Raw genomic sequence first — 26,808 nt, forward strand, 5'->3', positions numbered from 1 at the left:
CTCTGTTCAATATCTTCATCAACGACTTAGATATTGGCATAGAAAGTACGCTTATTAAGTTTGCGGATGATACCAAACTGGGAGGGATTGCAACTGCTTTGGAGGACAGGGTCATAATTCAAAATGATCTGGACAAATTGGAGAAATGGTCTGAGTTAAACAGGATGACGTTTAACAAAGACAAATGCAAAGTGCTCCACTTAGGAAGGAAAAATCAGTTTCATACATACAGAATGGAAAGAGACTGTCTAGGAAGGAGTACGGCAGAAAGGGATCTAGGGGTTATAGTGGACCACAAGCTAAATATGAGTCAACAGTGTGATGCTGTTGCAAAAAAAGCAAACATGATTCTGGGATGTATTAACAGGTGTGTTGTGAGCAAGACACGAGAAGTCATTCTTCCGCTCTACTCTGCTCTGGTTAGGCCTCAGCTGGAGTATTGTGTCCAGTTCTGGGCACCGCATTTTAAAAAAGATGTGGAGAAATTGGAGCGGGTCCAGAGAAGAGCAACAAGAATGATTAAAGGTCTTGAGAACATGACCTATGAAGGAAGGCTGAAAGAATTGGGTTTGTTTAGTTTGGAAAAGAGAAGACTGAGAGGGGACATGATAGCAGTTTTCAGGTATTTAAAAGGGTGTCATAAGGAGGAGGGAGAAAACTTGTTCACCTTAGCCTCTAAGGATAGAAGAAGAAGCAATGGGTTTAAACTGCAGCAAGGGAGGTCTAGGTTGGACATTAGGAAAAAGTTCCTAACTGTCAGGGTGGTTAAACACTGGAATAAATTGCCTAGGGAGGTTGTGGAATCTCCATCTCTGGAGATATTTAAGAGTAGGTTAGATAAATGTCTATCAGGGATGGTCTAGACAGTATTTGGTCCTGCCATGCGGGCAGGGGACTAGACTCGATGACCTCTCGCGGTCTCTTCCAGTCCTAGAATCTATGAATCTATGAATAAAACTTATCTAAATATTGTATAACCTTCCCCTCCCCCCCATTTGGGCTTGCATTCCTTCCCCCTCGTTGTTAACAGTGTGTTGAGTATGTCATCACCAGTAACCTTTTTAGTGAAGACTGAAACACACTAGCCACGAAACACCTCCGCCTTCTTGATGTCATCAGTTAGCTCTCCATTCCTGTTAAGTAAGGAACTACACTTTCTTTCATCTTTCTCTTGCTGCTAATATATGTAAAGAACCCCTTCTTACGGCTTTTTCTGTTCCTTCCTAGGTGTAACTTATTTTGTGCCTTAATCTTTTTGGGTATGCTACTCTTTTGTATTTCTCCTTGGCACTCTGTCCTTCCTTTCTTTAGAATAAAGAAATCTGTGATTAACACGGCTACCCTCTGATACTTCACCCAAATTGTCTTCTGCCTTCAGATTCGCTCTCAATTCCTCCTTGTTGGTCAGAATTAAGTCTAAAATGGCTGGTCCCCCTGGTTACTTCCTCCACAAAATGGTGTCCCCAATACATTCCAGGGACTTATCAGAAGTTTTGGGTTTTTCTTTATTACTTTTCCAATAAATGTCTGGGTAGTTAAAATCCCTCATTACTATAGTACACCTGTACCAAGAGGTCATTTCTATTTATTATCCTTTTTTTCTTTACCCAGAGACTGTCAGTTGGTCTGCCTCGCGCCTCCTCCTGGAGCAGAGAACAAGTGTATATATTCAGGCTATATAATTCAACGCCTCCTCTCTTTTTACCTTGCCTGTCCCGCCTAAACAAGCTGTACCCCACTATACCAATATTCCACTAATGAGACTCATCCCACCAAATTTCTGTGATGCCACTTCAGTAGTAAATTTAATATTTTACTAATCCTTCCAGTTCTTCCTGTTTATTCCCCATCCGCCTTGCATTTATGTAGAGGTATCTGAGATTTTGAGTATATGCCTCTACTGGTTACTCTCTTCTTCCTCCTCTGACCCTTCATGTCACCTCCGCAAAAAAATCTGGCCCTCTGTTAAGGTGGCCCCTTTTTTATGCTTGGCTGTTGGCTTTTGTCCCCTGCCCCTTTTAAACCTAGTTAAAAGCCCTTCTCCCTAGTTGGCTTGTGGGTGTGCCTAAGCAATCCTGCAGTGATGTGTAGAGGACTCTGCATGGCACAACATATTTCTCTCTCTGGTATGCGGGGCTCCGGATGCATAGTTTGCATAAAATGGGGCATATGTAACCACCCTATGACTTGTACCAATCCTGGTGTGCCTACTTAGTTTAACTGATATTAGTATGGGGCATTAAGGTCTAATTTAGAAAGCAAACAGCAATAGCTGTGCCTAGGGATAGCTCAGTGGTTTGAGCATTGGCTTCCTAAAACCAGGATTCTGAGCTCAATCCTTGAGGGGGCCATTTAGGAATCTGGGGAAGAAAAAAAAAATCTGTCTGGGACAGTACGTGGTCCTGCTATTAAAGGCAGGGGAGTGGAGTTGATAGTCTTTCAAGGTCCCTTCCAGCTTTATGAGATAGGTATATATTCATTATTCTGCTTTCAGTCCTTCACTAGGCAGGATATCCATATTATACTGTATGTTTTGTTTTCACTAAACCTTGGGTTTCTCCTTTAATAGTTCACCAGGAGAATAACTGATGTTTCCTCACACATCACTCCCACAGATTACCTCGCCTTTTGCTTCTGCCATAAAATACTCTGCATCACTTTTGCCTTCCATTTTTCCATCTGCCACAGAGGGTAAAGGATGAGCTGAGAATCTACCTGCAGTGCCAGTAACAAAGGGTCCAATGATCAGCGTGTATTTCTCAGTCTCTCCTGCAACTTTGAATGACGAGAAGGTAGCAAATTCATGGTTGTTGTCAAAATCTCTGAGATCGATGCGAAGCTCATTGGGACCTTTAGAAAACAATTTGAAAGCAAAATGTTCAGCACCTTCCATTAGTTTTTATTGCTATTATTGTTTCTTTTTATTGCAGAAGCCCCTGAAGACTCTAAACACGAATCAGGCTCCATTATGTTGGGACCATTATGATCATCTAGTTTGAATTGCCTGCATCACACACATCATAGAGTTTCACCCTCTGATTCTTGCATCAAGCCAATATCTTCATATTAACCTTTATCAATTCAATTTCCATCCATCAACCTAACCTCCTTATTAAAAAACTGCTTCATGTTATGCTTTCCTAAGGTAGTTCGGAATCTATGACCTCATCCAGGTTGTAGCATCCCTTATTGCTGTACTGTGGGTGAACCACCAGAGGACCAAATGCTGCTCCATGAATCATGACTGGAGCCAGACCAACTACCACAACATTATTGGTTTCAATAGCTTTGTGTGGCAGGGCTGGGCTGTAAGGAACAGGAAGGGGTGTCTGGAGCAGAAGGGTTACCTCTACCAATAGTACAACTCTATACCCTGTATCCATGGCTAAAATGTGGGAACAAAACTTGGTGGGGAAGGTTGTTGTAAGGAAAAGAATGCATCAGTGATGTCTTTACCAAGGAATGATAACAGATGGATATTTTCATTCCCCAGCCAGAATTCTGACAGCCGGCTCCCAAAACCTCTTTTGTATGAATTCCAGTCACGGTAAAAATCCACAGAGCCATCCACCCGTCTCTGGAACACCTGCAGGGAAACAGGAGGTTCTTAGCTGGGAAATCCCACATTGATTTCCATCCTACTAGAGCAGGAGACCAGAAATTCTGAGACTGTAAATCATTGGATGAGATTTAACGTGGTCAGATCTATTTCAGCCTCAGGTGACTATCGCAGATGGAGACTTGTGCCACAGGATCATATTAAATCTTGGCAGCAACAGCACTAGGTTAAAGGATCACATGGTCCAAAATCTACAGCACTGGACTAGCAATCAGGAGGCCTGGGTTCTATACCCAGTTCTGCCACTTGGGCAAGTCACATCCCCTCTGCTTTCCGTGCGGCCCTTTGTCTGCCTTGTCTATAGAGAGTGTGAGCTGTAAAGGACAGGGGCTGTCTCTCAGTGTGTGTGTTCAGCACCCAGCGCAATGGGACCCTGATCTTCATCAGATTCTCTAGGCACAACTGGGATATAAATAAGCAGAATAATAAATTGGAAGGTTTAAATGTGAGGTACATACAGGGTTCAAACCCCTCATCTCCTCAGCTCCCTCGAACGCTCTCTCCTCTCACACTCAGGGGCTGCCTGAGCGACAGAGCAGCTGAGGCACCAGGCCTGTGACAGAAGGGGAAGGAAGAAGGAATTCTGGTTCCAGAGTCTGGGCAGCTATTGAGGAGGCTGTGAGAGCCGGGCAGAGAATAGCCAGGAGAAGGGAAACCTGGTTAACCGTGTCAGACCAGTGACAAATGTCCCCTCAGACGGGGGCTTTTTGATTCTAAAACTCCGGGTTCCCTCCCTGGAACCCATTGTGTTCACAACCAAGTTATCTCCACAACCAAGGATTAGGGAGGATTAGAAGGGCTCAGGAAGTGTCTGTGTTTTTATTTCAGCTAACCATGGTGAGCTAACAGGTTCAGAGCTTCTGTCCTCATGCTTTTCTCCTAGCTACAACCCACTGGGTAAGAGCCACCTCCCATTTTGGGGATGGAAAACTGTTTGTTGTTCAAGAAAAAATGTCCAATGAGCTTTATTATGCTCGGTTCTTACAATCCATCCTCCACCATCTGTGTCCATGTCACACAGCACGGTCATGGCTTTACAGTCATGGGGGTAGATGGTGTACCAGCCGCTCATGATGTTCCCTGTAGCTAACAGCTCCTTGCAGTTCTTTGCTCCTGGTTGAAAGAGGAATTGAAATATGTAAATTGCTTGTATAACTCTCCTTGGAGTACAGATTCATAGGCTGCTTTATGTTGCACTGAGGGCCAAATCAATTGCAGAATCAGATGACTGGAAAAACAATCTTTGAGCCACCATCTCCTCTCCTCCCCACTGTAGTGTTTGGGAATTGGGTAGTATCCCTTCAAATAGTTTGTGGTCCCTCTGTGTTCTGTCTTTGGAAACCTACCACAGCAGCAGCGTATGTACCCATCTAGGCTTTTGATGCTCTCTGTAATTAGCAAACCAAATAATTTAGACTCCAATGTGCCAGTGTGGTTGTATGAAGTTTGTTTGTAAGAGGAAAAGACACAACCACCTGCCCAACCCCCCTGTGTTCTGCGTGAGACCAGCTCAACCTGAACAGAGGATTGGCTCAAAGCATCTTGAAAACTCATGGAAACTGAAATGTGCACGAAGATTTGTACTGCAAGTGCCTATACAGCATTTTGAAATCTCTGTGTGAGTCAGAAGGGCTTCCAGTCATTATGTGACTTGGGTGAGCACTCACCCCGAAAAAATATCAGATTCTCACAGGAATACTCACATCAAACAGTTTGCAAGAGAACCCATTGGCTGAAATGTATTTCCACAAAAGATTCACCTGCCAATTGCTAATAGCAAACAACTTTGTTTTAAAAGATCAAAGTCTCTTTGCGGATCGTTTGAGAACAGCAAATGGGGTAAATCACAGATGTCTTTTTTTGCAATTTGTCTATCTCTAATGGGTTTTCATATTTGGGTCTCTGGATGGAATGAGATGACATTTAGTCGTCATAAGAAACTCTCACCTTTCTTACACTGTTTGTCGTTCAGGTCGTCCTCCACTTGTCATGAAAAGAAACACAATAGAAAGTGAAATGGAACCATTTCTGAACATTCAAAAAAGAGGACACTCCATGGGGGGTGTTGGCTCCACCCACAGTCCACCCCCGTTCCTCCCACCCTCCGCCCCCACTCTGCCCCAGGTCCCTCCCCGTTCGGCCCCGCCACTGCACTTCTCACCCCCTGGCCCACCGCTGGCTTCCTGTGTCACTCCTCAGTCCCCCACCCACCGCTTGCCTCCCCCCACCTCCTCACTTCCCTGCCAGAAACCCCCATGACCACCCCAAGAACCCCCGCCTGCCGCTGGCTCGCCATGGCTTGCCTCCTCACCCCCGCCCACCCACCTGCCTCTGGCTCCCTCGCTGCTCGCCTCTTCAACCCCCGCTGCCCACCGCTGGCCTTGACAGCCCCCCCATTCACCTATTCACCTCTCACCTATTCAATCCCTGCTACCCGCCTCTGGCCTTTTCAGCCCCCTCCGCCTCCCCCGCTCACCTACTCACCCCCTCACCTACTCAACCCCCGCTGCTCACCCCTGGCTTTTTCAGCCCCCTCCCACCCATTCACCTACTCAACCCCCGCTGCCCGCCGCTGGCCTTTTCACACACACCCCCACTCACCTACTCAACCCCCGCTGCCCGCCGCTGGCCTTTTCACTCCGCAGCTCACCTACTCACCCCTCCTGCCGCAGGTCCCTCTGGCTCCTAGGATCAGGGGCAGCCGAGGGGTCTCCACATGCTGCGCCCACCACAAGCGCGAGCTCCGTCGCTCCCATTGGCTGAGAAAAGCACCAATGGGAGCTGCCGGAACCGCGGAGCAGGGCTGCAGGTGCCGGCAGCATGCAAAGAGCCCTCCACCCTACCCCAACCCGACCCGACCCTAAGAGCCGGGGGGTGAGGTGGGGAATCCCGGCGGTGCTTACCTGGGATGGGTCCCGGGAAGCATCCGGCAGGTCCCTCTGGTTCCTAGGGTAGGGTAGGGTCGGGTCGGGAGTGGGGGCGGAGGGCTCTCTGCCCGCTGCCAGCACCTGCAAGCCCCGCCCCCACAGCGCTGATTGGGCAGGAGGGAGCTGGTGCAGCACGCGGAGACCCCCTCTGCCTCTGCGCCTCGGGGCCACCCACACTGCAGGTACCTGCTGGTGGGCGGGCGCCGGGAGCTGCCCCAGAAAGCGCCGCCAGCCCCAGGATTTAGGATTACCATGCGTCCGTATTTTCCCAGACATTTTTAGATATTTAAAAATTCCTCCCAGATGGCGATTTAAGAACTAAAAAGCCAGACACGTCCGGGGAAATACAGACCTATGGTAACCCTAATGGAACCAGAAACTATTTTACTGTCTTTTAAACTATGTAATTGGCCAACTGGGATAGCAGCTGGGATAGAAAAGTATTAGTTAAATTGAAACTGCTCTAGACAGGCTTTTAATTGTGAAAAACCAAATGCTAATGGATTCACACACATCTCTGATCTGAACCTTCCAGCCTGAACCATCGAGACGGCTCTCATTATGTAGCCAAAACTATTTTGTAACCCTCTCATGAGATTCCTACTTCCAGGGCTAAGAATTGGTCCTTCATAGATGAAATTAATTGCTGGTCAGTAACTAGAAGCAATGCCCACCAAGTCAGGGGAGTTGCATATGCTTACAGTAGCTGTGAATTTGACTCAATATTTATTTAGTTTTAATTCCAAGTGACAATGGGAGAATATCACTTAAATAAACTACTGGTAAAAAAAGGGTCATTCCTCTAACGGGACATATAAATGGATCCATTTCTTGTGATTCATACTCCCCACTCCCAGTATGTATGAAATATAAGGAGGGGTCGGAGAAAGAAGCCTTCTCTAGGATACACATCCAGATCTACGGATTTCACTTACATTTCTACTATTTTCTCTCATACCAAAGGTCATCTGGCTAGTGTTGTTCTGGACATTACAACACATGGATGGCCACCTGTTTTTGTAGGTGGGGCTACTTCTTACAGGAAGATTAATATAGATATTGTGGACATGGTAACTATTGTGGACATGGTAACTATTCAAGAAGCTTTTTAAGCCACTTCATTGTTAGTGCTGCAGAAATAAAACTGAAATGATGTGCTCAGTATAAAGGAGAGTGCTGAGGGTCTCACCAACAGTTCCAGGGGCTCCCGTAGCTCCCAGGGCTCCTTTATCTCCTAAAAAAAGAACTCAGAATAAAATCCTGGTCTAGCCTGGAGGTCACCTACCTAATTCAACATCTCACTACAACAATCGTTTGGGTTTACTTGTGTGGAGGGGCTAGATCAAGGCCTATGCACCACCTACACTTTGCATAATCTATTCAAGTTGGCATTTTGTGGGACTTAAGTATGTTGTCAAATCGCATGATTTTGTCATGAGTCTCATGATAATTACTGTTTTCCTTAAAGCCCAAGCTTCTGGGGTCAAGTGGATATGACATAATTACAGCCATCAGCCTCAAAAAAAAGGTAAGTCTCTAACCATCAAAGCTATGGTGAAAGCTTCAAAATGTGACCCCAGTGCACCCTAAATACTCAAAAAGGCAAATGAAAAGTACACCAAATCTATTATTTTTACATAATCTCATGATTCTAAAACCAGTCTCCTGATTTTGATGAACCTGATTTAAATTTTTCAAAGATTTGCGGTTGGCAGTACTGCATTTATCTTATCTTGTCTTCTGCATTGGCTGAAATGAAATAGGCTTAGGCTACGTCTACACGGCAGTTGAAATCTATTTCCTGTGGCTGCATAGGACCTCATGACATATCAGACATTATAATTAGAGCTGGGTGAAATTTTTCCAGCTAATATTTTATTCACAATTTAGAAATGTTCCAACTCCTCATTTTGAAACAATGTTTTGTTTTGTCATTTGGCTATTAAACAAAAACAAAAAGGGGACACATCTTGTTTAACCGGAACCAATTTCATTTCAGATTTTTTGTTTGGCAAGAAGCTGGAAGGAAAAATTGTACAATGAAACACGGTGTGGGGGAACGGGGGGATTGTTGCTCCCAATTTCTCTATCACCATGAATAGCACCAAAAAGTGCCCTGCTCTGAAGTGAGAAGAATCATCTGAGGTCTCTCACCTTTCTGTCCACTGGGGCCAGCAGGACCTCTTTCTCCTGATTGAACAAAAAATAAGATAGGAAAGACTGATCAGAGGTACTGAGATCTTGACAGTGGAGCAGAACAGAAGTTATGTTGCAATAATAAACCCTTTCTTGTCAAATATAGAGTGAAGGGAAGTTATGGTGATTTTGGAGTCCAGGTATTATAGGAATTGGTGTTTTATAACTAGCTCTAATTAATATTTGATTAAAAACATATTTTCTATTCTTAGGTCACCTGTAGGAAAACACAGTTCTCTGCCCTTTAAAGACTATCTGTTAGTCTTTAAGGTGCCACCAGACTCCTTGTTGTTTTTGTAGATACAGACTAACACGGCTACCCCCCGATACTTCTCTGCCCTTTGTTACTTTACCGTTTGGGCCAGTTTGTCCCTCCTTTCCAGGGATCCCCTGAGGTCCCCATTGCCCTGCAAACACAGAAAACTGACTGAATAGTTTATAAGGTAGAGTAAATACTGAGTACATAATCCCCACCCACCACACCAACCTGGAATTACAATAACCCATCTATGTCAAAATTCAAATAATGTATCTGCATCTGGCTCGCTGACTCCCTGATCTCACATCAGGATCCCCTAGCATGGACTCTTGCATGGAGGCCCATTGAAGTCAAAGGGACAAGCACATCTTGCTGCCAGGTGAGAACAGATCAATGAAATGTGCCTCAGATAACCTCTGGGAGGTAAAGGACCATTATAGCCATTATACAGAGGAGAAAACTGAGGCTCAAAGAGAGTGACTTGACTAAGGTCACACAGCGAGCCAGTGACAGAGATGGGGAAAGAACCAGAGGACTTGGTGGCCAATCTGACAACACAAAGGGAACGGACAATATTTCAGAGCTTGGTTATTCTGAAGCTCCAATCCCTTGCCACAGGATATGGGAGATGCCATGTGAGTTTCCTCATATCAGGGTTGAGGGGAATCTCTAAAGTCTGAGCATATTACAAAAGTAATTCCCATTTACATCAGCACCCAGCTATCCCTGATTCCCATTCAGTGCCTGGGAACGTACCTCGCGTTCCTGCATTTCCTGTGTCTCCTCTGGACCCTTTTGCACCTGGAATTCCAGAGCAGCCTTGGAGCATGGAGAGTTGATCAGTACTGTTGAAACCCACTAAGCTCACCTCTGGGGAAAGAAATGATCCATAATCAATGATTGTTAGGTTCTCAGGATCTGAAACATTCTGCAGAAATCCAGAGGGATAAACCCAGCAAACGAAAACCTAGATAGTTCCTTGGTTTTCTTTTCTCTATTAGTGATAAATCCAACATTTTCTTCAGTTTTACGCATTTCAGAAAGAATGCCCTAATATGTAAAGTTGGGAGCTATTACTATTAGTCTTTGTTTTAAGTTATTATGAAAACAAAAGTTATTAAATATTTGTATTTAAAAGAAATCACTTTAAAGTTCATTTTGATGTACACATCCCTCTGCAGTGTTTGCAACCCGACCTTTGCAGCTTGTCTCAGTTCATGAGAATCTTTTAACGAAATTAACTAAAGAGAAAGAAAAGTGGAATGAAATGCAGAGGAGAAAAACAGCTGCCATTCAGTGAAGAAATTGTCCAAAAGCAAAATAATTTAAAAAACAATTGCTCTTAGAATCTCAAGTAATACATTTTAAAGAACTAAATATGTTTTTAACCTAACCGTCCCCTCTCTATATTCGACAGATTGTAAGATTTAAAATTATTTATAGTGTGGAAGCAGAGAAAAGAACTGACAGAAGGGAACTGTAATGCATGACGTTTGTTAGCAAGAGTCAGGCTAACTGTAACCCTGATAACGCGAGATTTGTAGAAGCGAGGATTGTGTGAGGCGGGTGAGAAAGAGCTGTGTAAGAAGTTATGATGACCTCAGCATAGATAAAGTGTAGAAGACCTTGGGTAAATAAGGTATAGAAAATAATTGTATGTTGGCAAGAGTCAAAACAACTGAGGAAATGAGATATCAAGATGGCCTATGTATAAACAAAAATGCTGCTGTCCCTCATTATTTTTGTAATGAAAGGTATAAATGCTTGCTGTAATTAGTTATCAGTGAGAGACCTGTTTACCTCTCTCCCTCTGCACATGTGAGAGTTAATAAAACATCTGACTTGCTATACTAAACAAATAGTGAGAACTCAGTTTTTCTCCGACAATTTGGGGGCTCGTCCGGGATGGCAACGCCCGCAGAGGCACTGGCAGCTGCTACGGATCGTTCCCCTTCGAACCCCATGGCGCCACAATAGAGGTAGGAGACCTTTTGAAATCTCTATTGGGGTGTCGGAGGAGGACTGTCCGTGGGGCCGTCTGCCCCTGTTGGGCTCACGCCATCCGAACTTATTGACTGTGCAGCAAGGTCAGATGCTGAGCGGCGTAATAGGGGAATTGTTTGCCGCCCCCTGTATGCATATGCTAGGTGCATAAGTTTTGCACCTGTGTTGAGGGGTTGTTACCGCCTCAAGAGGGGTTTTTACCGCCTCAAGTGATGCATCGAGGTACTTGGGAATAGTACCTGGAGGTACTCAGGAGTAGTACCTGGTATAAGGCCTTGGTGTGTGTGTGGTCTGTGTGTGTGTGTACACCAGTGTGAATTGAGTGTTACCGGAAGACGCCCAGAGTACTCTGCGAAGTCTTTTGGCTCGTGACCAGAACTACTCTAATGCAAGCCCGGTAACTAGAGGATCTTTTAGGAGATCCGACCCACGGTGGGCTAACTCGGCCTGGCATCGTCCGGCGAGGAGGCTACCTGGGTCTAGGAGTGTGTGAACCCATCTTCCCTCCCCTTTTCCTCTCCGTGTGAGCCACTGACAGTCTGATCATCTCACTGGATGCAACAGAGTAAGCGGCGCCGTCTCTCTGAGACTAGCCGACGCTCTTTGCTGAAGGGAGGTGTAGGAGGGTCGTGGCCATCCTCGTTAGTCTCTCCTGTGTGAATACCCTGTAGGGAGAGATCCTTAGTTTATGTGCCGCTAGCGCGGACAGGGCATCCTCCTCCCTGTGTGTGTGATTGGAAAATGGGTGGGGGACAGTCTAAGGATTCCCTCTCACCCACTAAGGGTACCCCAGCTTATTTCATGTACGTACATTATGGTACTAAAACCTGCAGGTATTTAGAGAATTGGAATCATTACACGCGTGAAAATTCATCTAAACAATGCCCACTAGAAGGTACCTTCAATCTAGATAAGATCATACATCTCAGAGGAGCTTTTAATCACAAAAAAGCCTCTGACACAAATGGGAGCAATTTGTCTATTGAGGAAAGGAACGGGTTAATTTGAAATTCAGCTTGGTCCAGAGATAAAGAGAAAGTTAATCTGCGTTCAAGGTCAAGAATCAATGCAGACCAGACTAAGTATAAAGAAAAACTGCTTTCGGCCCCAGCTGACTGTGAAAAAATATAGACATAGTCAAACCAAAGGCAATACAAGTTAAAGTGCTGAGATTACATTTGCAAAGCTTAACTGTCCAGTGAGATCCAACAGTCTGCCTTTGCGACCCTGGAGCTGGCGTGGTTTGGGGAAGCTGAAGAAGCCACAGGTAGCCGGCCTGGACTGGAATCACTGAAAAGACGCCCCAGGAGACCTCAGGGTGTAAAAGATCTGGTAAAAAGAGAGAGAAGGACAGTGCCCCTGGCTCTGTGTGGTCGAACTGTCACTTTACTAGGGGTGCATGGAGATTTTGTAAGCACAAAAGAAACAGTTACACCTTGTGTAGAAATTGATGTGGCTAGTGTTGTGGAAATTGAATTGTGGATAGGATGTGCATTTTCCCCAGAACATGTGCAGTGTATATTGTAGCAGAGGTAAAAGAAATGCAAACCTACCAATATAGGTTGTGTCGTCTCTTTCAGATCACTGGGTGTTTGAAAGCAGGAGTTAGAAGTAAAAGGCAATCAAAAGTCTGGGAAAGTTAATTGTGACTTTTTACATAAGAATTTTTAAGCTGTGGATAGCTTTGGATCTGGAAGCAAGCCAGAAAGCATCTGTATTAATGCAATTTTCTAACTAATAAGGTAGAAGCCACTGAAACCTGGGCTGCCTATGAAACAAATACAAAGAAATATGGGGTAATTCCTCTGTTTTGTCTAAAATCAACAAGAGTATGTGTATATAAAGGAAATATTTTAAGCAATGACTGACTACCCAGAAGGGGTAGACCTCTGTTCTTTTGTCTTTCAGATCATCAGAGAAAACGGATGCCAGCTGAACAGCATTCAATGTACCATGCATTTACTGGTACAATAGGAATTATTTTTGTGTTCTTTGTCCTGTCTTGTGGTGTTTGTCTTGTGGCCAGAATTGTTGGGTTTAATATTTTCATAAGACAGTCTAGTTCAAAATTAAATAGAAGGGTTAAATCAAAAAAAGCAGATACTTGTTTTATTCAACTTGGAATACAAAAAGTGTTTGGATAAATCAGGAAAATGTGATATACTAAAGTGTAATACAGTTGCTTAAGTAAGAAAAAAAAACTTCATTGGCCAGATTTTTTTTTTAATTGAAAAAAATTGTTGTTAAAATTTGCATACCAACAGTCTTTGGAAGCAAGGACATGGAAGGTTAACCCACTCCCCATATTGCCCATGGGATCCTTCTGGCTACCTCAGATTTCTAGCCAGAGGGCTGGGGAGGGAGGAAAGCTATTGGACACCTGAGGTTGTACTGAGTGGACTCCTCAAAAGTGGGTGTGCTTGTCCTGGTTTGTTGGTCCAAAGCTCTGTAATAAAGTTATTTTACTGGAAGGGTGTACATGGCATACATTGAATAATAAGACTAATGTACTGTATAATGGCAATGTGTATGTGTTCATTGTTGGGAAAAGGTGTATAAGTGAAGAGTGGAAGTTTCCTTTGTAGGTTAAAAGAAGCCAAGAAGGGGAGAAGGAAAAAGAACAGAATGAGTTAACTGAGAAAAAATAGCTAGCAAGCTCAGTCCAAAGATAAGATGCTGGCACCATCCAAGGACACTGCCCACAGCTAAGACTTGGCTGATAGCCAAGAAAAGGGGGGCCTGAATGTGCCCAAGCAACTATGAGATCTGAAAAACACTGCCAGGCATTAATGAAATGTGTTAGGTTTCTTTTCTCACAGATAAAAGAAGTGCTACCCAAAGACCCTAGCAGCCCTGCCATTCATTGAAACAAGGAGACTGAGTCTACGTAAAGTCTATCAACGAAAGACTGCTTTGGCTCCACACTGGAAAGGCCCTTTCCAAGTCCTGTTAACCACCACCACCACTGTGAAGTGCCAAGGACTACCTGCCTGGACCCATGCTTCTCACTGTAAAAAGACCCCTCCACCTCGGGAGGACTCTCCGACTGATGATAAGCCTATTTCTCCTTCTAGCTCTGCTGTGTCTTCTGGACAGCAGGAAAAAGAAAGAAAGAAAAAAAAAGACAAGGTGAAGTGCTAGTAACCTCTCCCTTGTCCACTGACAGACCTACTGTGCCTCTGGATTTTTCTAGAAGAAGCAAAACCATTACAGGGTGATGTGCTAGTAACCTCTCCCCTGTATGATGCTAAACCACACTGTTTCAGGAAAAGAGAAGAAGGAACACTTGCTTCATTGAAACCACAAAGTCCAGGGATTCCTGACTACAAGAGACATTAAGAACTGACCCTGGTGAAGAAACAAAGAATTATACACTGGCAGGAAGAAACTTGTGGGACCCATGCTTGGGAATGTGGTATAGTACTACACCAAAAAGAAATGTATTAGGATATCAATGAACTGTGATTAACACTACACTAGGGACTGTTAAATTTTCATTACCCTTATCCAGTTTCCAGATTACCGCTACATACCCAAATTGCTCACAGGGGGCTGCCATTAGATTAGCACAACAGAGGGCTTGGGTTATTTCTTCTAGAAAGAAGAGAGACTTGACCGGATCCCTGTGGGATGGGGCCAATAATGCAGTAGCAGTCTGGAATATTTTTAAGAACCAGGAACATGATGAGAAATTGGGCCAACTAGAGAAGGCCATAGGCCTTGTTTCTGGAGCACAACTAACCCAGGTACAGGCTGGAGTTGGTGAGTTACATGTTATTTCTGCCCTTAGTTCAATGACCCAGAAGTTGCTGACAGAGATGGTATTGAATATCACTGAGGCTGGGAAGGCATTGCAGTGGGATCTAGCATGCTCAGAGATTCAGGATTTCTTGAATGACCAGCTAATGGCCATTCGGAATGATCTAGAGCACCAGGCTTGGCCCACTGCCCTTACAGACACGTTAGGAGTACCATCTGATCTGTGGCCATGGAGACATACTTGGAAACTTTCTGGGTGGAAGTGTGGACGTTCTCAGTGCTCCTTCCAAGCATATGGACCGGTTCAGGGGGTGTGGGCTCCCACATACCGAATCCTGCCGGGTCCATGGGGAGGATGCATGTGGGATTGGGTAATTCACCGAGACATCTGGGAAATTAGACCTCCTGGTATGCCCAATCGATTTTTAGTCAGTGCTCCTGGGATTACATCTGACATTTGGGTGGGGTTAGGGAGTCAATGGACATTTTGGCCGTTACAACCCCCACAGCTTCAGTGTATCCGTAAACTGAAGCCAGGAGAAGTTGTTACTCTTCATGACTACATTTGCTGGGAGGGTAGGGGACAAGGAACTACCCTGACAGGACACTTATTTTTTTAAGCTAATGATAGCTGTGTGTATGTTAAAGCCACTACATTGCAAGACATACATTTTAATCTCACTACCACTGCAGGCAATCATATCATTTATTGGCCTGCAGATAGAGTTTTTCAAGTAGCCCTTAGGTTCCAGATACCCTTTAATTGGACTAGCTTACTATCTGATAGATTTCAAAATTTGCTTTCATTGTTACCTGAGATTCAGAAAATCTCTGAGGTACAAGGGCAAATTCACATGCTTCAAAATGTATATCAAGTAGAAAAGTATGCCTTTCACACTGCTTATAGAGTAGCTACCTTATGTACTAAATATGATGTATTGTGCTTTATGACAAAGGCTGTACAACAACCCCATTATAGTATTGCTATGGGAATGTTATTGCTTGTATTGTTATTAGTTAGCTTAGGATTATGTTATTGTTGTTGTAAAAGACGTAATAATAGTAATACCTTTCATGTTCATGCTAATCATGCATTGTCATTGCATCCAATCAAAACCCCTAAGGTTGAAGCATCTGATTTAGAATCAGAAGTCCAGGACTTGATGCAAATAGAGATTTGAGAATGTTTGTTGTACTAGAAGTACAAAAGGGGGGGTTGTGGAAGCAGAGAAAAGAACTGACAGAAGGGAACTGTAATGCATGACGTTTGTTAGCAAGAGTCAGGCTAACTGTAACCCTGATAACGCGAGATTTGTAGAAGCGAGGATTGTGTGAGGCGGGTGAGAAAGAGCTGTGTAAGAAGTTATGATGACCTCAGCATAGATAAAGTGTAGAAGACCTTGGGTAGATAAGGTATAGAAAATAATTGTATGTTGGCAAGAGTCAAAACAACTGAGGAAATGAGATATCAAGATGGCCTATGTATAAACAAAAATGCTGCTGTCCCTCATTATTTTTGTAATGAAAGGTATAAATGCTTGCTGTAATTAGTTATCAGTGAGAGACCTGTTTACCTCTCTCCCTCTGCACATGTGAGAGTTAATAAAACATCTGACTTGCTATACCTAAACAAATAGTGAGAACTCAGTTTTTCTCCGACAATTGCGACATCAGTGGAGAAAAATAGGGACTCACCTGTCAACTCCATTGAGCTCTATTAATGTGGAAATTTCGAGGTAAACAAAACGTGGGTGGACATGGTTAATATTACCTGTGAAACAGGAACTCTGCCTCCAAATATGCATAGATTGTACATAGCAAATGATTTTCAAAATGATCACGAATGTAAGGAGATGAAACGAGAAAGCAATACTGCTCTGAAATAATACATTAATTTATGCATAAGATGGCAAAACCTATATTAAATCCTTATTTAGGAAATGACCCATTTCCTTCAAAGAAACCATTTGCCTGAATGATGTCTGCACAAATTTGACTAAGTCTTGCATAAGGATCCCAGGATTTCATGATGAACTAAAATAAAATGCTGCTGGATTCTCAACTCAAAACGCAGAAATTAATTTGTTGACATGGAAAGAGTTGTATAGTGGATTTGCGGTGATAGGATACACAACAGTTGCGATTTTACAAATAATTATCTTAAGTTGGTAAACGTGAATTTTAAAAAGCAGAGGGATCTGAAATTATAGGCTCACTCTGAGCTTTGAAGATTGAGTTTTATTTTCCAGAATTTAGGTCATCTGCCTGTGTGGGTCGGTCAGTCGCCAGATTGGAAATGCTTTGGCCCCAATATGCAAAGAAGATGGGAGCTTTAGACGGAGAGATTCCAGCAGCAGCATAAAGAGGCTAGAAGACAGTAAATGAACATGAGGGAGAGGAGGTCAAGTCAAATTTTGCAGAATCTCAGTGAAGAAAAGAGAGAACAATTTCAGAACATTATCTGCAAAAACTGTGTCCTTTTTTTTGAACACCTCTAGTCTGTGATGGGCACTTCTGCAATATAGAGTAATTTCTACAAAGGAATTTTGTACAGAGAAGCTGTTCTTTTTATTATTTAAAAAGCACCATGAGCAGGCAAAGCACTTTCTAAGCATGTAGGAAAACAAACATTCCTGAACAGTTCCCAGTTCCCCACGGTCCAGGTGGGCAAGAACCACAGTATGAAACGCTGTTGGGAACAGGATTGTCTTTCACTCACCTGGGCAGGTGTCCTGAGCCTGACAAACCGCTGCTGCTAGACAGAGTAAAGAGAGGAGGATTTTCTGGGCAGCTCTTCCCATGGCTAGTGCTCGTCTCTGCAATAGCAGCTCCACTTGTCTTCTCACCACCTTCTCCTCTACTTTAGTAAGTCAGTCCCTGTAAGCCTTTTATATGCAATAACGAGAGAGCCCAGAGCAAATAAAACTCTCTGCCTCTGGCATCTCAGCACCTCCTTCCCACTCTCCACATTCCAACAGTTTCCAAAGAGATGTTTATGCTGCGGCGGTCACAACTGTAGCTGATTAAATGGTCTGATAGGACATGTTCAGTACTGGACTAGCAGCCGTTGCTTCCCCCGCACAGCAAACGCAGTATCGTGCAATGATGATTATTGAACGGAGCCAGTCTGAATCTTTGCTCACAAAGTTAAGTCATGTGAATGTGTCTTCTGAAGTATTAAAATAGGGTGACAAATGTTGAGCCCAAGCTGACTTTCTCCATCCCTTCAAAGCCCCCTGTTGGCTTCAGTGGGAACCTTTGGGAGAACAAGGAGAGCAGGATTGGGTGAATTTACTGGCCAACTGCTCTTATTATTATTTGTATGACAGTAGCCACAGGAGACCTCGTGTCAGATTGGACCCCACTGTGCTGAGTGCTGGGCAAACCCATAGTTGGAGACAGTAATAGAGGGATAGGTTCCAAGACCAGAAGTGACTATTGGGATCATCTAGTCTGCTGTATTTTTCTGTATGTACATGTGATTTGTCAGTGACTGCTGCACGGCAGATGCTATTGATGGCAGATCACTGCTGAGGTTCATTTCTTTATGTGCATGTGTGTTTGCATGATTCCAGTCTGTACAGCAAGAAGGCAGCTGCTGTTCTGCCTGTGTGCAAAGGATATTTCCTCTCTTTAACTAGGGAAGTGTGATGACACTTCCCAATGTGGTATTGTGCTTTGTAATTGGAATCAGAGACCCAAAGCTGCAAACCAGACTATTGTAAGATATGGATCTCACTTTGGATAAAGCAGTAAGACTGTGTCAGGCAGCATAGGAAAGCAGAACACTGCCACACTGGATAGAGTGACAAGAGAGACAAAAAACTGGCAAGCCGTCAGTCAGTACAAAACAAACAACATAGAGACGCATGGAAAATGCAAAGCACAAGAGTTTGTAAAAACTTCAAGGATTGCTCATGATGTGGACAAAGAATGACCTCAACGATGCCCAGGTTTTGGTAAGTGCTGCAATGCAGTAACTCCTCACTTAACGTTGTCGTTCTGTTCCTGAAAAATACCACTTTAAGCGAAACCATGTTAAGCGAATCCAAATTCCCCCTAAGAATTAATATAAATAGGGGGGGTTAGGGTCAAGGGAAATTTCTTTTTGCCAGACAAAAGGCATTATATACATTTTAAACAATTTTAAACAAGCAATTTAATACTATTTTACAATCATCATTGCTGAGTATGAAGCTTGGCGGAGGTGGTGGAGTCAGAGCATGGAAGAGGGTGGATTGTCCGGCTGGTCCTCTTGCTGAACTTTCTGAACTCATGTTGGGACTGATCTCCTAGATAATTTAAGGGATCTTAACGACGCTTCCAGTGCTACTACCACCTATTCATAAATGGATTAGGACATACATTTTTGTCCTTGCATCATGGAAATTGTTTTTTATTGGATTTGAGATGCCCTTAATTATTCATCCTTTAGTTGCCTTGAACTCTGAACAGCCCTTCCCCCAAGTCCCCATGACCCACCTCTTCTCCCCCCCACCTCCCCCTTTACTTTGCATGCTGCGTCCTCACTCCTCCTCCCTCCCTTCTGAACGCCACAAGCCAGCTGATTGCCACCGGCAGGAGGCGGGGGTGGGGGGAGGCACTAATCCGTGAGTTCTGCCAGCGGGCGAGGGGGGGTGCGCAGGGAGGCTGCCAGCTGTGGAGAAAGCAGGCAGCCAAACAACGTAATAGTGGAGCATTGCACAACTTTAAAATGAGCATGTTCCCCACTTGATCAGCAACGTAACAATGAAACAATGTTATCCGGGGTGACTTTAAGTGAGGAGTTACTGTATTTGTAAGAAATACAATCATTGTGCCAAAGTCTGCAACCACGTTCAGCAACTGCGGAAGAGGAAGCGAAGCCTGTATGCTTATGCAAGTAATCCAGGAAGAGAGCACGGGCAACAGCTCAGGAGTTCTGTCTAGGAGCTGTATCTGAAGAGGAAGGAAGAGATGAATGGACAATTTCCTTAGACACTAAGGGGACTCTTATAACCTACAAATTGTGCACTGATGCTCAGGTGAATGTTGTTTCAGGTATTAGGGTTAAAAGTTTGGAAAAAAATCAGGGAACATGGTGAGCGAACAGGTCAAATTGAAAACTTATAAGGGGAGAACTCATTCCTGCAACAGGTACATGTGTACTAGCACTGACAGTAAAAGATCAAACAGAATTGTTGGACTTTGAGATAGTGCAAGGGAATAAAGCACGTACATTGGATTTAAAAACATGCCCAGCCCTTGGGCTGATACAAAGAGTGCATGTGGGAGAGGAAGTAAGGGACACATTATCCAGAACATTTGATAAAACTGTAATAGAAACAGGGGTGGAGTCCGACATAGTGCACATCAGACGGATAAAAAAAGAATTGTCCAGCCTCAGACAGGAAGTGGAAAGAATTTTCTCAGGCTACAGCTAATGGTGAGACTTTACAGAGGGTATTAAGGCTATTACTACAGGGTGGCCAGGACATTACATACCATGTCCCTATTTACAGTTTAAAGCAGAACTATCTGTTATTGCTGGCATGTTGTTTAGAGGAAATAGGAGAGTAGTGCCTAAGATGTTACAAGCTGACATGCTCACTAGTATACAGGAAGGGTACTTGGGTATGGCAAAATGTAAATACAGAACCAGAGAGATTGTATTGGCCACGAAAGAACAATGAGAGAGAAAACTGTTAAAATGTGTTAAACATGTCAAAAATACCAACTAAACAGAAAAAAGATCCTATGTTTTTACACAATGAACAGTTAAGAGCATGGTATGAAATTGGCATGGATTTATTTACCTATGCTGATAAAAACAACGTTTTGATGGCGGATTGTTAGTCTCATTGGCTTTAGTGAGGATGCTGGTGATAATGCGGTGATCTTCTCACTTGATGTGAAGGATATTCCGGAGGCATTGGTGGTGGTACCTCTCCAGACGCTTGAGTTGCTGTCGATAGGTCACCCAGGTTTTGCATCCATAAAAGATTGTAGGAATAACAGTTGTCTTATAGACCTGGATCTTGGTGTCCTGCTGCAGGTCACAGTCCATGAAAACGCATTGAAGCAATTTCCCAAAGGAAGCACTTGCACAGTTTATCCTGTGCTGGATCTCACTGTCGATTTTTGCGTTTTGAGAAAGTTGGCTGCCAAGATAGCAAAAGTGCTCAACTGTCTCCAAAGTCTGTCCCTCAACGGTGATGTGTCGTAAGTCATGTGCAAGGCCTGAAGCAGGTTGATGGAGCACTTTAGTCTTCTCAATATTGACTAAGACTCCTAGTGTTTGGTAAGCTTGTGCAAAAAAATCCAGTGTGGACGGAAGGTCATTCTCAGTCAGTATGAGGATGGCATAGTCATCAGCATATTGGATGCCATGAAGACGTCAAAAATTGAAAAGCCACCCATCCATTCTGTACTGAATGGCAACTCCACTGGGGAGGCTGTCTTTAACGAGTACCAAAATGAATGCTAAATAGATGGGGAATAAGGTTGTGGCAATAATGCATCCTTGCTTAAATCCAGTTTTGATGATGAAAGGGTCAGTCTCTAGGCCATTACAGAGAATGATGGCAGTCATCTGATCATGAAGATGACTTAGTACCTTGTACCTAGTACCAGTCAGATGGGGACCCAGAGGCAGTTCTCATGTCTGATAATGTTCCACAGTTTGATGGAAATGAATTTAAATAATTGGCTCGAGAGTATGGAGTTAAGCATGGAACTTTGAGTATCCTCAATCCACCAGTCTTGTAGAGAATGGTGTGAAAATTGGTAAATGGCTTTTGAAAAAGGCCACTGCCACCTGTACAGATCCATATTTGACTATACTGAACTATAGAGTAGCACCAGTGAATCACGGACTGTCACCTGCAGAGCGACTGTTTGGCAAGAAGCTGAGAACAAGACTCCGTAACTCAGTAGTGATCCCAAAAGGCAATACTGACTTAGTTGCCCATCTATAAAAAGGGAAATAAGGCCAACCTGGGAATTACAGACCAGTCAGCTTGACTTCAGTACCCAGAAAGATAACAGAGAAAATATTTAAACAATCAATTTGTGAACACATAGAAGCTAATAAGGTGATAAGTAACAGTCAGCATGGATTTTGACAGGGTAACAAGTCTTGTGGATAAGGGGGAAGTGTTAGTTGTGGTATAGCTTGACTTTAGTAAGGCTTTTGATACTGTCCCGCATGACTTCCTACATGTTATGATATCTCAGCCTGAGTTGCTACTTTTAAAAAGTGCCAGGCAAATAAATAGTATAAAAACAGAGACACATGCTTTTGGGGAGCGTTGTTTTTAAAATGAAGGAAGAACCATGGAAAATAGAAAGTATGAACCCTGGATAAGCAACATAGCCCACTGCACAAAAAATGCAGCTTCAAGCATTTTCCCTTTAAACAGTTACACTTGCCTTGGCATGATATCAATAGGTGAGTGGTGGGTGTGGCTTGTGGTCCCCAGTTATTCACACACTTATCTAGGGTCTCCCATCTTTCAGTCCAGAGCTCCCAGGATCACCTTTTTCTCCTGATCACAGAAAAAATAATCAGAGATATGGTATTTGTTGCTTTGAGTCTATGAGCTCAGTTCTCCTGTACAGGCACGGCCCTGCTTTGAGGCAGCATGGAGCCCTGCCCTGGTGGGAACTCCCTGCACATCAGGGAAGTGCAGTGCCCCAGAGACTTTTAAGAGTCCACTTGCTCTTACATGCATGAAGGTGACACTGCATATGCATAACCCCTGCCAGTGTGGAGGGGAGGGGAGGACATACTCCCTGCTTGCCCTGGCCTTTGCCACTCCCGGAAGCGACCAGCATGTCCCTGTGGCCCCGGGGGGAGGGTGGGGACAGGGGTCTCCAAGCGCTGCCCGAGAACCAATTCCGCAGCTTCCATTGGCTGGGAACTATGGCCAATGGGAGCTGTGGGGGCGGTGCCTGCAGGCTGGGGCAGTGCACGGAACCCCCTTCTCCCCCCAGGGGCTGCAGGGACATGCAGGCTGCTTCTGGGAGCGGCGCGCGGAGGGGGCAGCACATGGAGCTCCCTAACCCCACTTACCTCAGAAGGCTCCCGGGCAGTGGTGTGCAGCGGGGCTAAGGCAGGTTCCCTGCCTGCCCTGGCCCCGCGCTACTCCCAGAAGTGGCCAGCATGTCCCTGCGGCCCAGGGGCAGGGGAAGAAGGGCAGGTGGCTCAGCGCACTGCCCCCATCCGCAGGCACTGCCCCAGCAGCTCCCTTATGCCGTGGTTTCCTGTTCCCAGACAATGGGAACTGCGGGTTTGGTGCCTGCAGGCAAGGGCAGCGCACGGAGACTCCTTGCTTCTCCCCACCCAGGAGCCGCGGCTGGACATGACGACCATTTCCAGGAGCAGTGCAGGGCCAGGGCAGGCAGGGAACCTGCCTTAGCCCCGCTGTGCCACTGGACTGTTAGTGGCTGATCTTCCAGTTTGGCTGCAGGAGGGTTGGCAATGCTAGGGAGCCTGAGAGCGACTGTCAGAGGCTCTATGATCGACCAGTCAATCACACTCTACCAGTTGGTGACCACTGCAGTAAAATGAAAATGAAAACTGGAGGGTTGTAGAAAAAAAAAACCTGTCCATTTGGCATCTCATGTTCATTGGACTGGCAAGGACCAATCTGTATAAGCATACGCAATTGCTCCAGTGATCAAACTGAATCTTGAAAGTGCCTTTTGTCAATTGGGACCTTCAAACCTATTTTAACAGGAAGACTCCCTCTGGCCTGCTTCATTATTGACCTACTCATCTATAAGGTCTTAGGTTTTGCTCCTTTCAAGGGCATCTACAGCAGTGGTTCTCAACCAGGGGTCTGGTTGGGCCCCTGGGGGGCCGCGAGCTGGTTTCAGGGGTTCCGCCAAACGTGGCTGGCATTAGACTCGCTAGAGCCCAGGGCTGGAGCCTCACCATATAGGACTGCAGCCCGGGGCCCTGAACTCCAACAGCTGGGGCTGAAACTGAAGCCTGAGCAACTTAGTTTTGTGGTGCCCCTTGTGGTATGGGACCCCGGGCATTAACCCTGCTTCCTACCCCTTAATGCCAGCTATAGATTTTATATGGAGAAAAACAATTGTTGTGGTACAGGTGGGCCGTGGAGTTTTCAAAGCATGTTGGTGGGATGTGTGTGTGTGGGGGGGGGAGGGGGAGGGGGGAGTCAGAAAGAAAAAGGTTGAGAACCCCTGATCTACAGAGTCATTGGGTTTTATTTGATTTTAAGATCATTTATGGGATTTTTCGCTTTGTCGGTTTGTAGCTCATCTGGTCTTCTGGTGGGCTAGTTTCAAGCCAAGTTTCTCTGGAAATATCAGCTACTACTACAGTTGCAACTTGTGTGGTATTGCACGAATTGTTTTCCTGACTTAAACCTTGCCACAATGACAGAGTCATGTGCCCTGAATTGAGATGCAGCTCACACATTTCTACTTTAGACTCCAGGGATTGATCAGGCAGTTTACAAAACGATAGTTTCTGCTTCTTAGGATCTTTGGAGGCCGTTCGAAATAACAAAAAAAATCACTTTTTCTTTTCGTTCTCTAAAATCAGACCTGTATTTTTATTTATGGCTTTCATTTTCAAACACCGTCCGGTATGAGAATAACTAAGCTGGCAGCGTAGGCCTGAATGAAGCGTATTTTTGTGCTGCTTAATTTATCCTTGATTGTGGGGGGAAATCCTAAAAAAAAAAAATGTTGATTTTCCGTGCAGAATCTAGCCGAGATAAGCAAAGCTAGCGTGGGGCTGGGGAGAGGCCGTAGCAGGCAGATACATACCTCTCAGCGTCCCACTGCATGAGAAGGCTCTAGACACAACCCATCCCACCAGCAGCTCCGTCGGCACAGGTGCATACCCAGAGGCTGCGGCCCCCTGCAGGATGGGAAGGAAACTTCTAGTAGCAGCAGGCACTGCTGGGTATGCTCAGATGCTGTGGAGTTTTCAAAGGCCTTGCAGGGCAGGTGGCTATGGGTCGCCTGGGAGCAGTGGCGATATGTAGGGGGCTCATGTGGGGCCAGGTGCCCCCCTCCCCCGATTGGCCTGCAGAGTGGGGGGGAGAGGGGTTCTGTCCTCCTGCTGCGCCTGCCCACCCAGCGTGCCTGGCCCCTGTCCCTGGCAGCAGGGCCCGGGCAGGGGGGAACCCGCCGCTGCTGCCACCTGCCCAGCCAAACTCTCTCAGGCAGCTGCTGTGCTGCATGGAATAGCATCATGGAGCGGCCGGCTTCAGCCGGCGTGAGAAGTGGTTCCATCCCGCTGTCCGCCCGGCCTGGCTGCCAGAGAGAGCGACTGGACATGCCAGGGGGAGGGGCACAGTGGGAGAAGGACAGAGCCTCCTGCTGGATCTCCTAGGAAGAGCCGTGCTAAGCCCCACAGCCCAGATTTGAATTTGCCCAGGTAGGATAGACTCCAAAAGGATCGCTCTGCTGGGCAGTCTGGTGAATGGGACTACCAATGGCAAAGCCTTCAATTCCCTCCCCTCCTGCTGCCTTCAAGAAGTTCTGACTCTAACTCTGCTGGGAGCAGCACCTGTGGTTTGCGGCTCTGACTCCCGCGGCAGCAGGTCTGGCTTCGGCAGGAGCAGTGGTGATGGCTTTTGCTGGTGCAGGGCCTGGAACTGGGTGGGGGTGTTGGGATGGACGGGGGAGCACAGCAGGAGGTGCAGAGGCAGGGATGAGTGGGGGTGGGTGAGGGAAGTGAGAATGTGGGCCTTGTGATAGCATACGGGGTCCACAATAAAAACCGGCACCGCGGCCCATCTTTTTGTTCCTCTACCCTGGCTAGGATGACAGCAAGTGTGAAAAATTGGGACAGGGGGTAGAGGCTAATAGGAACCTATATAAGAAAAAGACCCCAAAATCGGGACATCTGGTCACCCTACCCCTGGAACATGGAGAGGGAGATGGGGGGAAGAGGTGGGACTTGAGGTCCAGTCAGCATTTGCTGACTTTGCTGATTGTCAAATCTTCCGCTGGGAATCCGACCAGCACAAAGAAGGGAAATTATGGCCTGTTCTGCCTCACAAGTCACGAGCAGGCATGGGCTGGGCAATGGGACTTTCTAGTGCAGGTTTGGCCTGAGATCGTCTCTGTGCTCTTCTGTTTGCACCATCACCCTATTTAGACATGCCCCTTCGGCAGCCACCACGCTGCTGGCAGAGGTAGCGCCCCTCTCTTGTACTCCCCAGGGGAGCCAGACAAATAATGTCCCCGGCTGCCCAGGGTGCACTCTGCCCACAGTGTTCACAACGCAGGGCCAGACACATTTCGGCTTTAATGCTATTGTGTGTACAAACAAATCTGAGAGGTGGAAATCATTGAGCAGCCTTTGGTTTATTGACAGAGGGGAAGGTTCTCCAGCGGCAGAGGCAGCATCTGAGGGTAACGAGTCACTAACACCACAGGAAGAATTGCACGGCAGCAGTAGGAGCTGTCGTGGTGCTTCTGGGAATGGAATCAAGCGACAGCAGAGCCAGGCAGGAGAGGAGACATAACCTAGACAGAGTTGGCTGACATTTTCCAAACTATGAGTTTTTCTGTGGACAAACAGCTTTTTAAAAAACATATGAAAATATCATTGATGTGGTTGTAATGTTTTGTTTGGCAGGAAAAAAAATCACGCTTTTTAAATGTTTTCAGCAATTCTTATTGAAAATATTCTCATGCCAGTGACCAAATTTTTGTTCTTTATAGAAAGCCAGGATTTTGGTAAATGAGAAAATAAAATAACGTATTCTGATACTTCGTATCAGGAAGAGGAATTAAAAAAATATTAAAAACACAAAAGCAAAACTGGGTTAATTTAGAATCCTTTGAAATGCAAACAACTTAAAAATTCATTTTTTCCCCCACAAAAATATTCTTTTTACCAGCTCTAGTCCTAGTGCACTGAGCTGAGTAAGTGTGTACGATGATGTCTGCCCCCTCGTGGCTGGTGGATAAAGAAAAGACCTTTATTGTCATTTGCAGATTAATGTTCATTATGAGAGGACAATAACTGCTATATAAAAGCTAAGTATAATTATTACAATTGCCTCCCTAATTGG

The 26,808-nt window shown here is 45.2% G+C and overlaps 1 protein-coding gene across 1 annotated transcript in view; it reads right to left on the minus strand.

The window, feature by feature from the left end:
- LOC128825178 (ficolin-2-like) overlaps nt 1–17,816 on the minus strand; it is a 46,130-nt gene extending 28,314 nt beyond the window's left edge. The window contains exons 1-9 of the mRNA XM_054007370.1: nt 17,484–17,816; nt 9,758–9,871; nt 9,096–9,149; nt 8,701–8,736; nt 7,736–7,780; nt 5,567–5,602; nt 4,605–4,732; nt 3,457–3,586; nt 2,716–2,850 (exon numbers count right to left, since the gene is read on the minus strand). Of these exons, the coding sequence (XP_053863345.1) occupies nt 2,716–2,850; nt 3,457–3,586; nt 4,605–4,732; nt 5,567–5,602; nt 7,736–7,780; nt 8,701–8,736; nt 9,096–9,149; nt 9,758–9,871; nt 17,484–17,565 (760 nt within the window). The 5' untranslated portion in view covers nt 17,566–17,816. The remainder of the gene's footprint in view (nt 1–2,715; nt 2,851–3,456; nt 3,587–4,604; nt 4,733–5,566; nt 5,603–7,735; nt 7,781–8,700; nt 8,737–9,095; nt 9,150–9,757; nt 9,872–17,483) is intronic.
- Between the last annotated feature and the right edge of the window lie 8,992 nt (nt 17,817–26,808).

This window comes from Malaclemys terrapin, chromosome 17 (assembly GCF_027887155.1).
Source record: "Malaclemys terrapin pileata isolate rMalTer1 chromosome 17, rMalTer1.hap1, whole genome shotgun sequence".
Lineage (NCBI taxonomy): Eukaryota > Metazoa > Chordata > Testudines > Emydidae > Malaclemys > Malaclemys terrapin.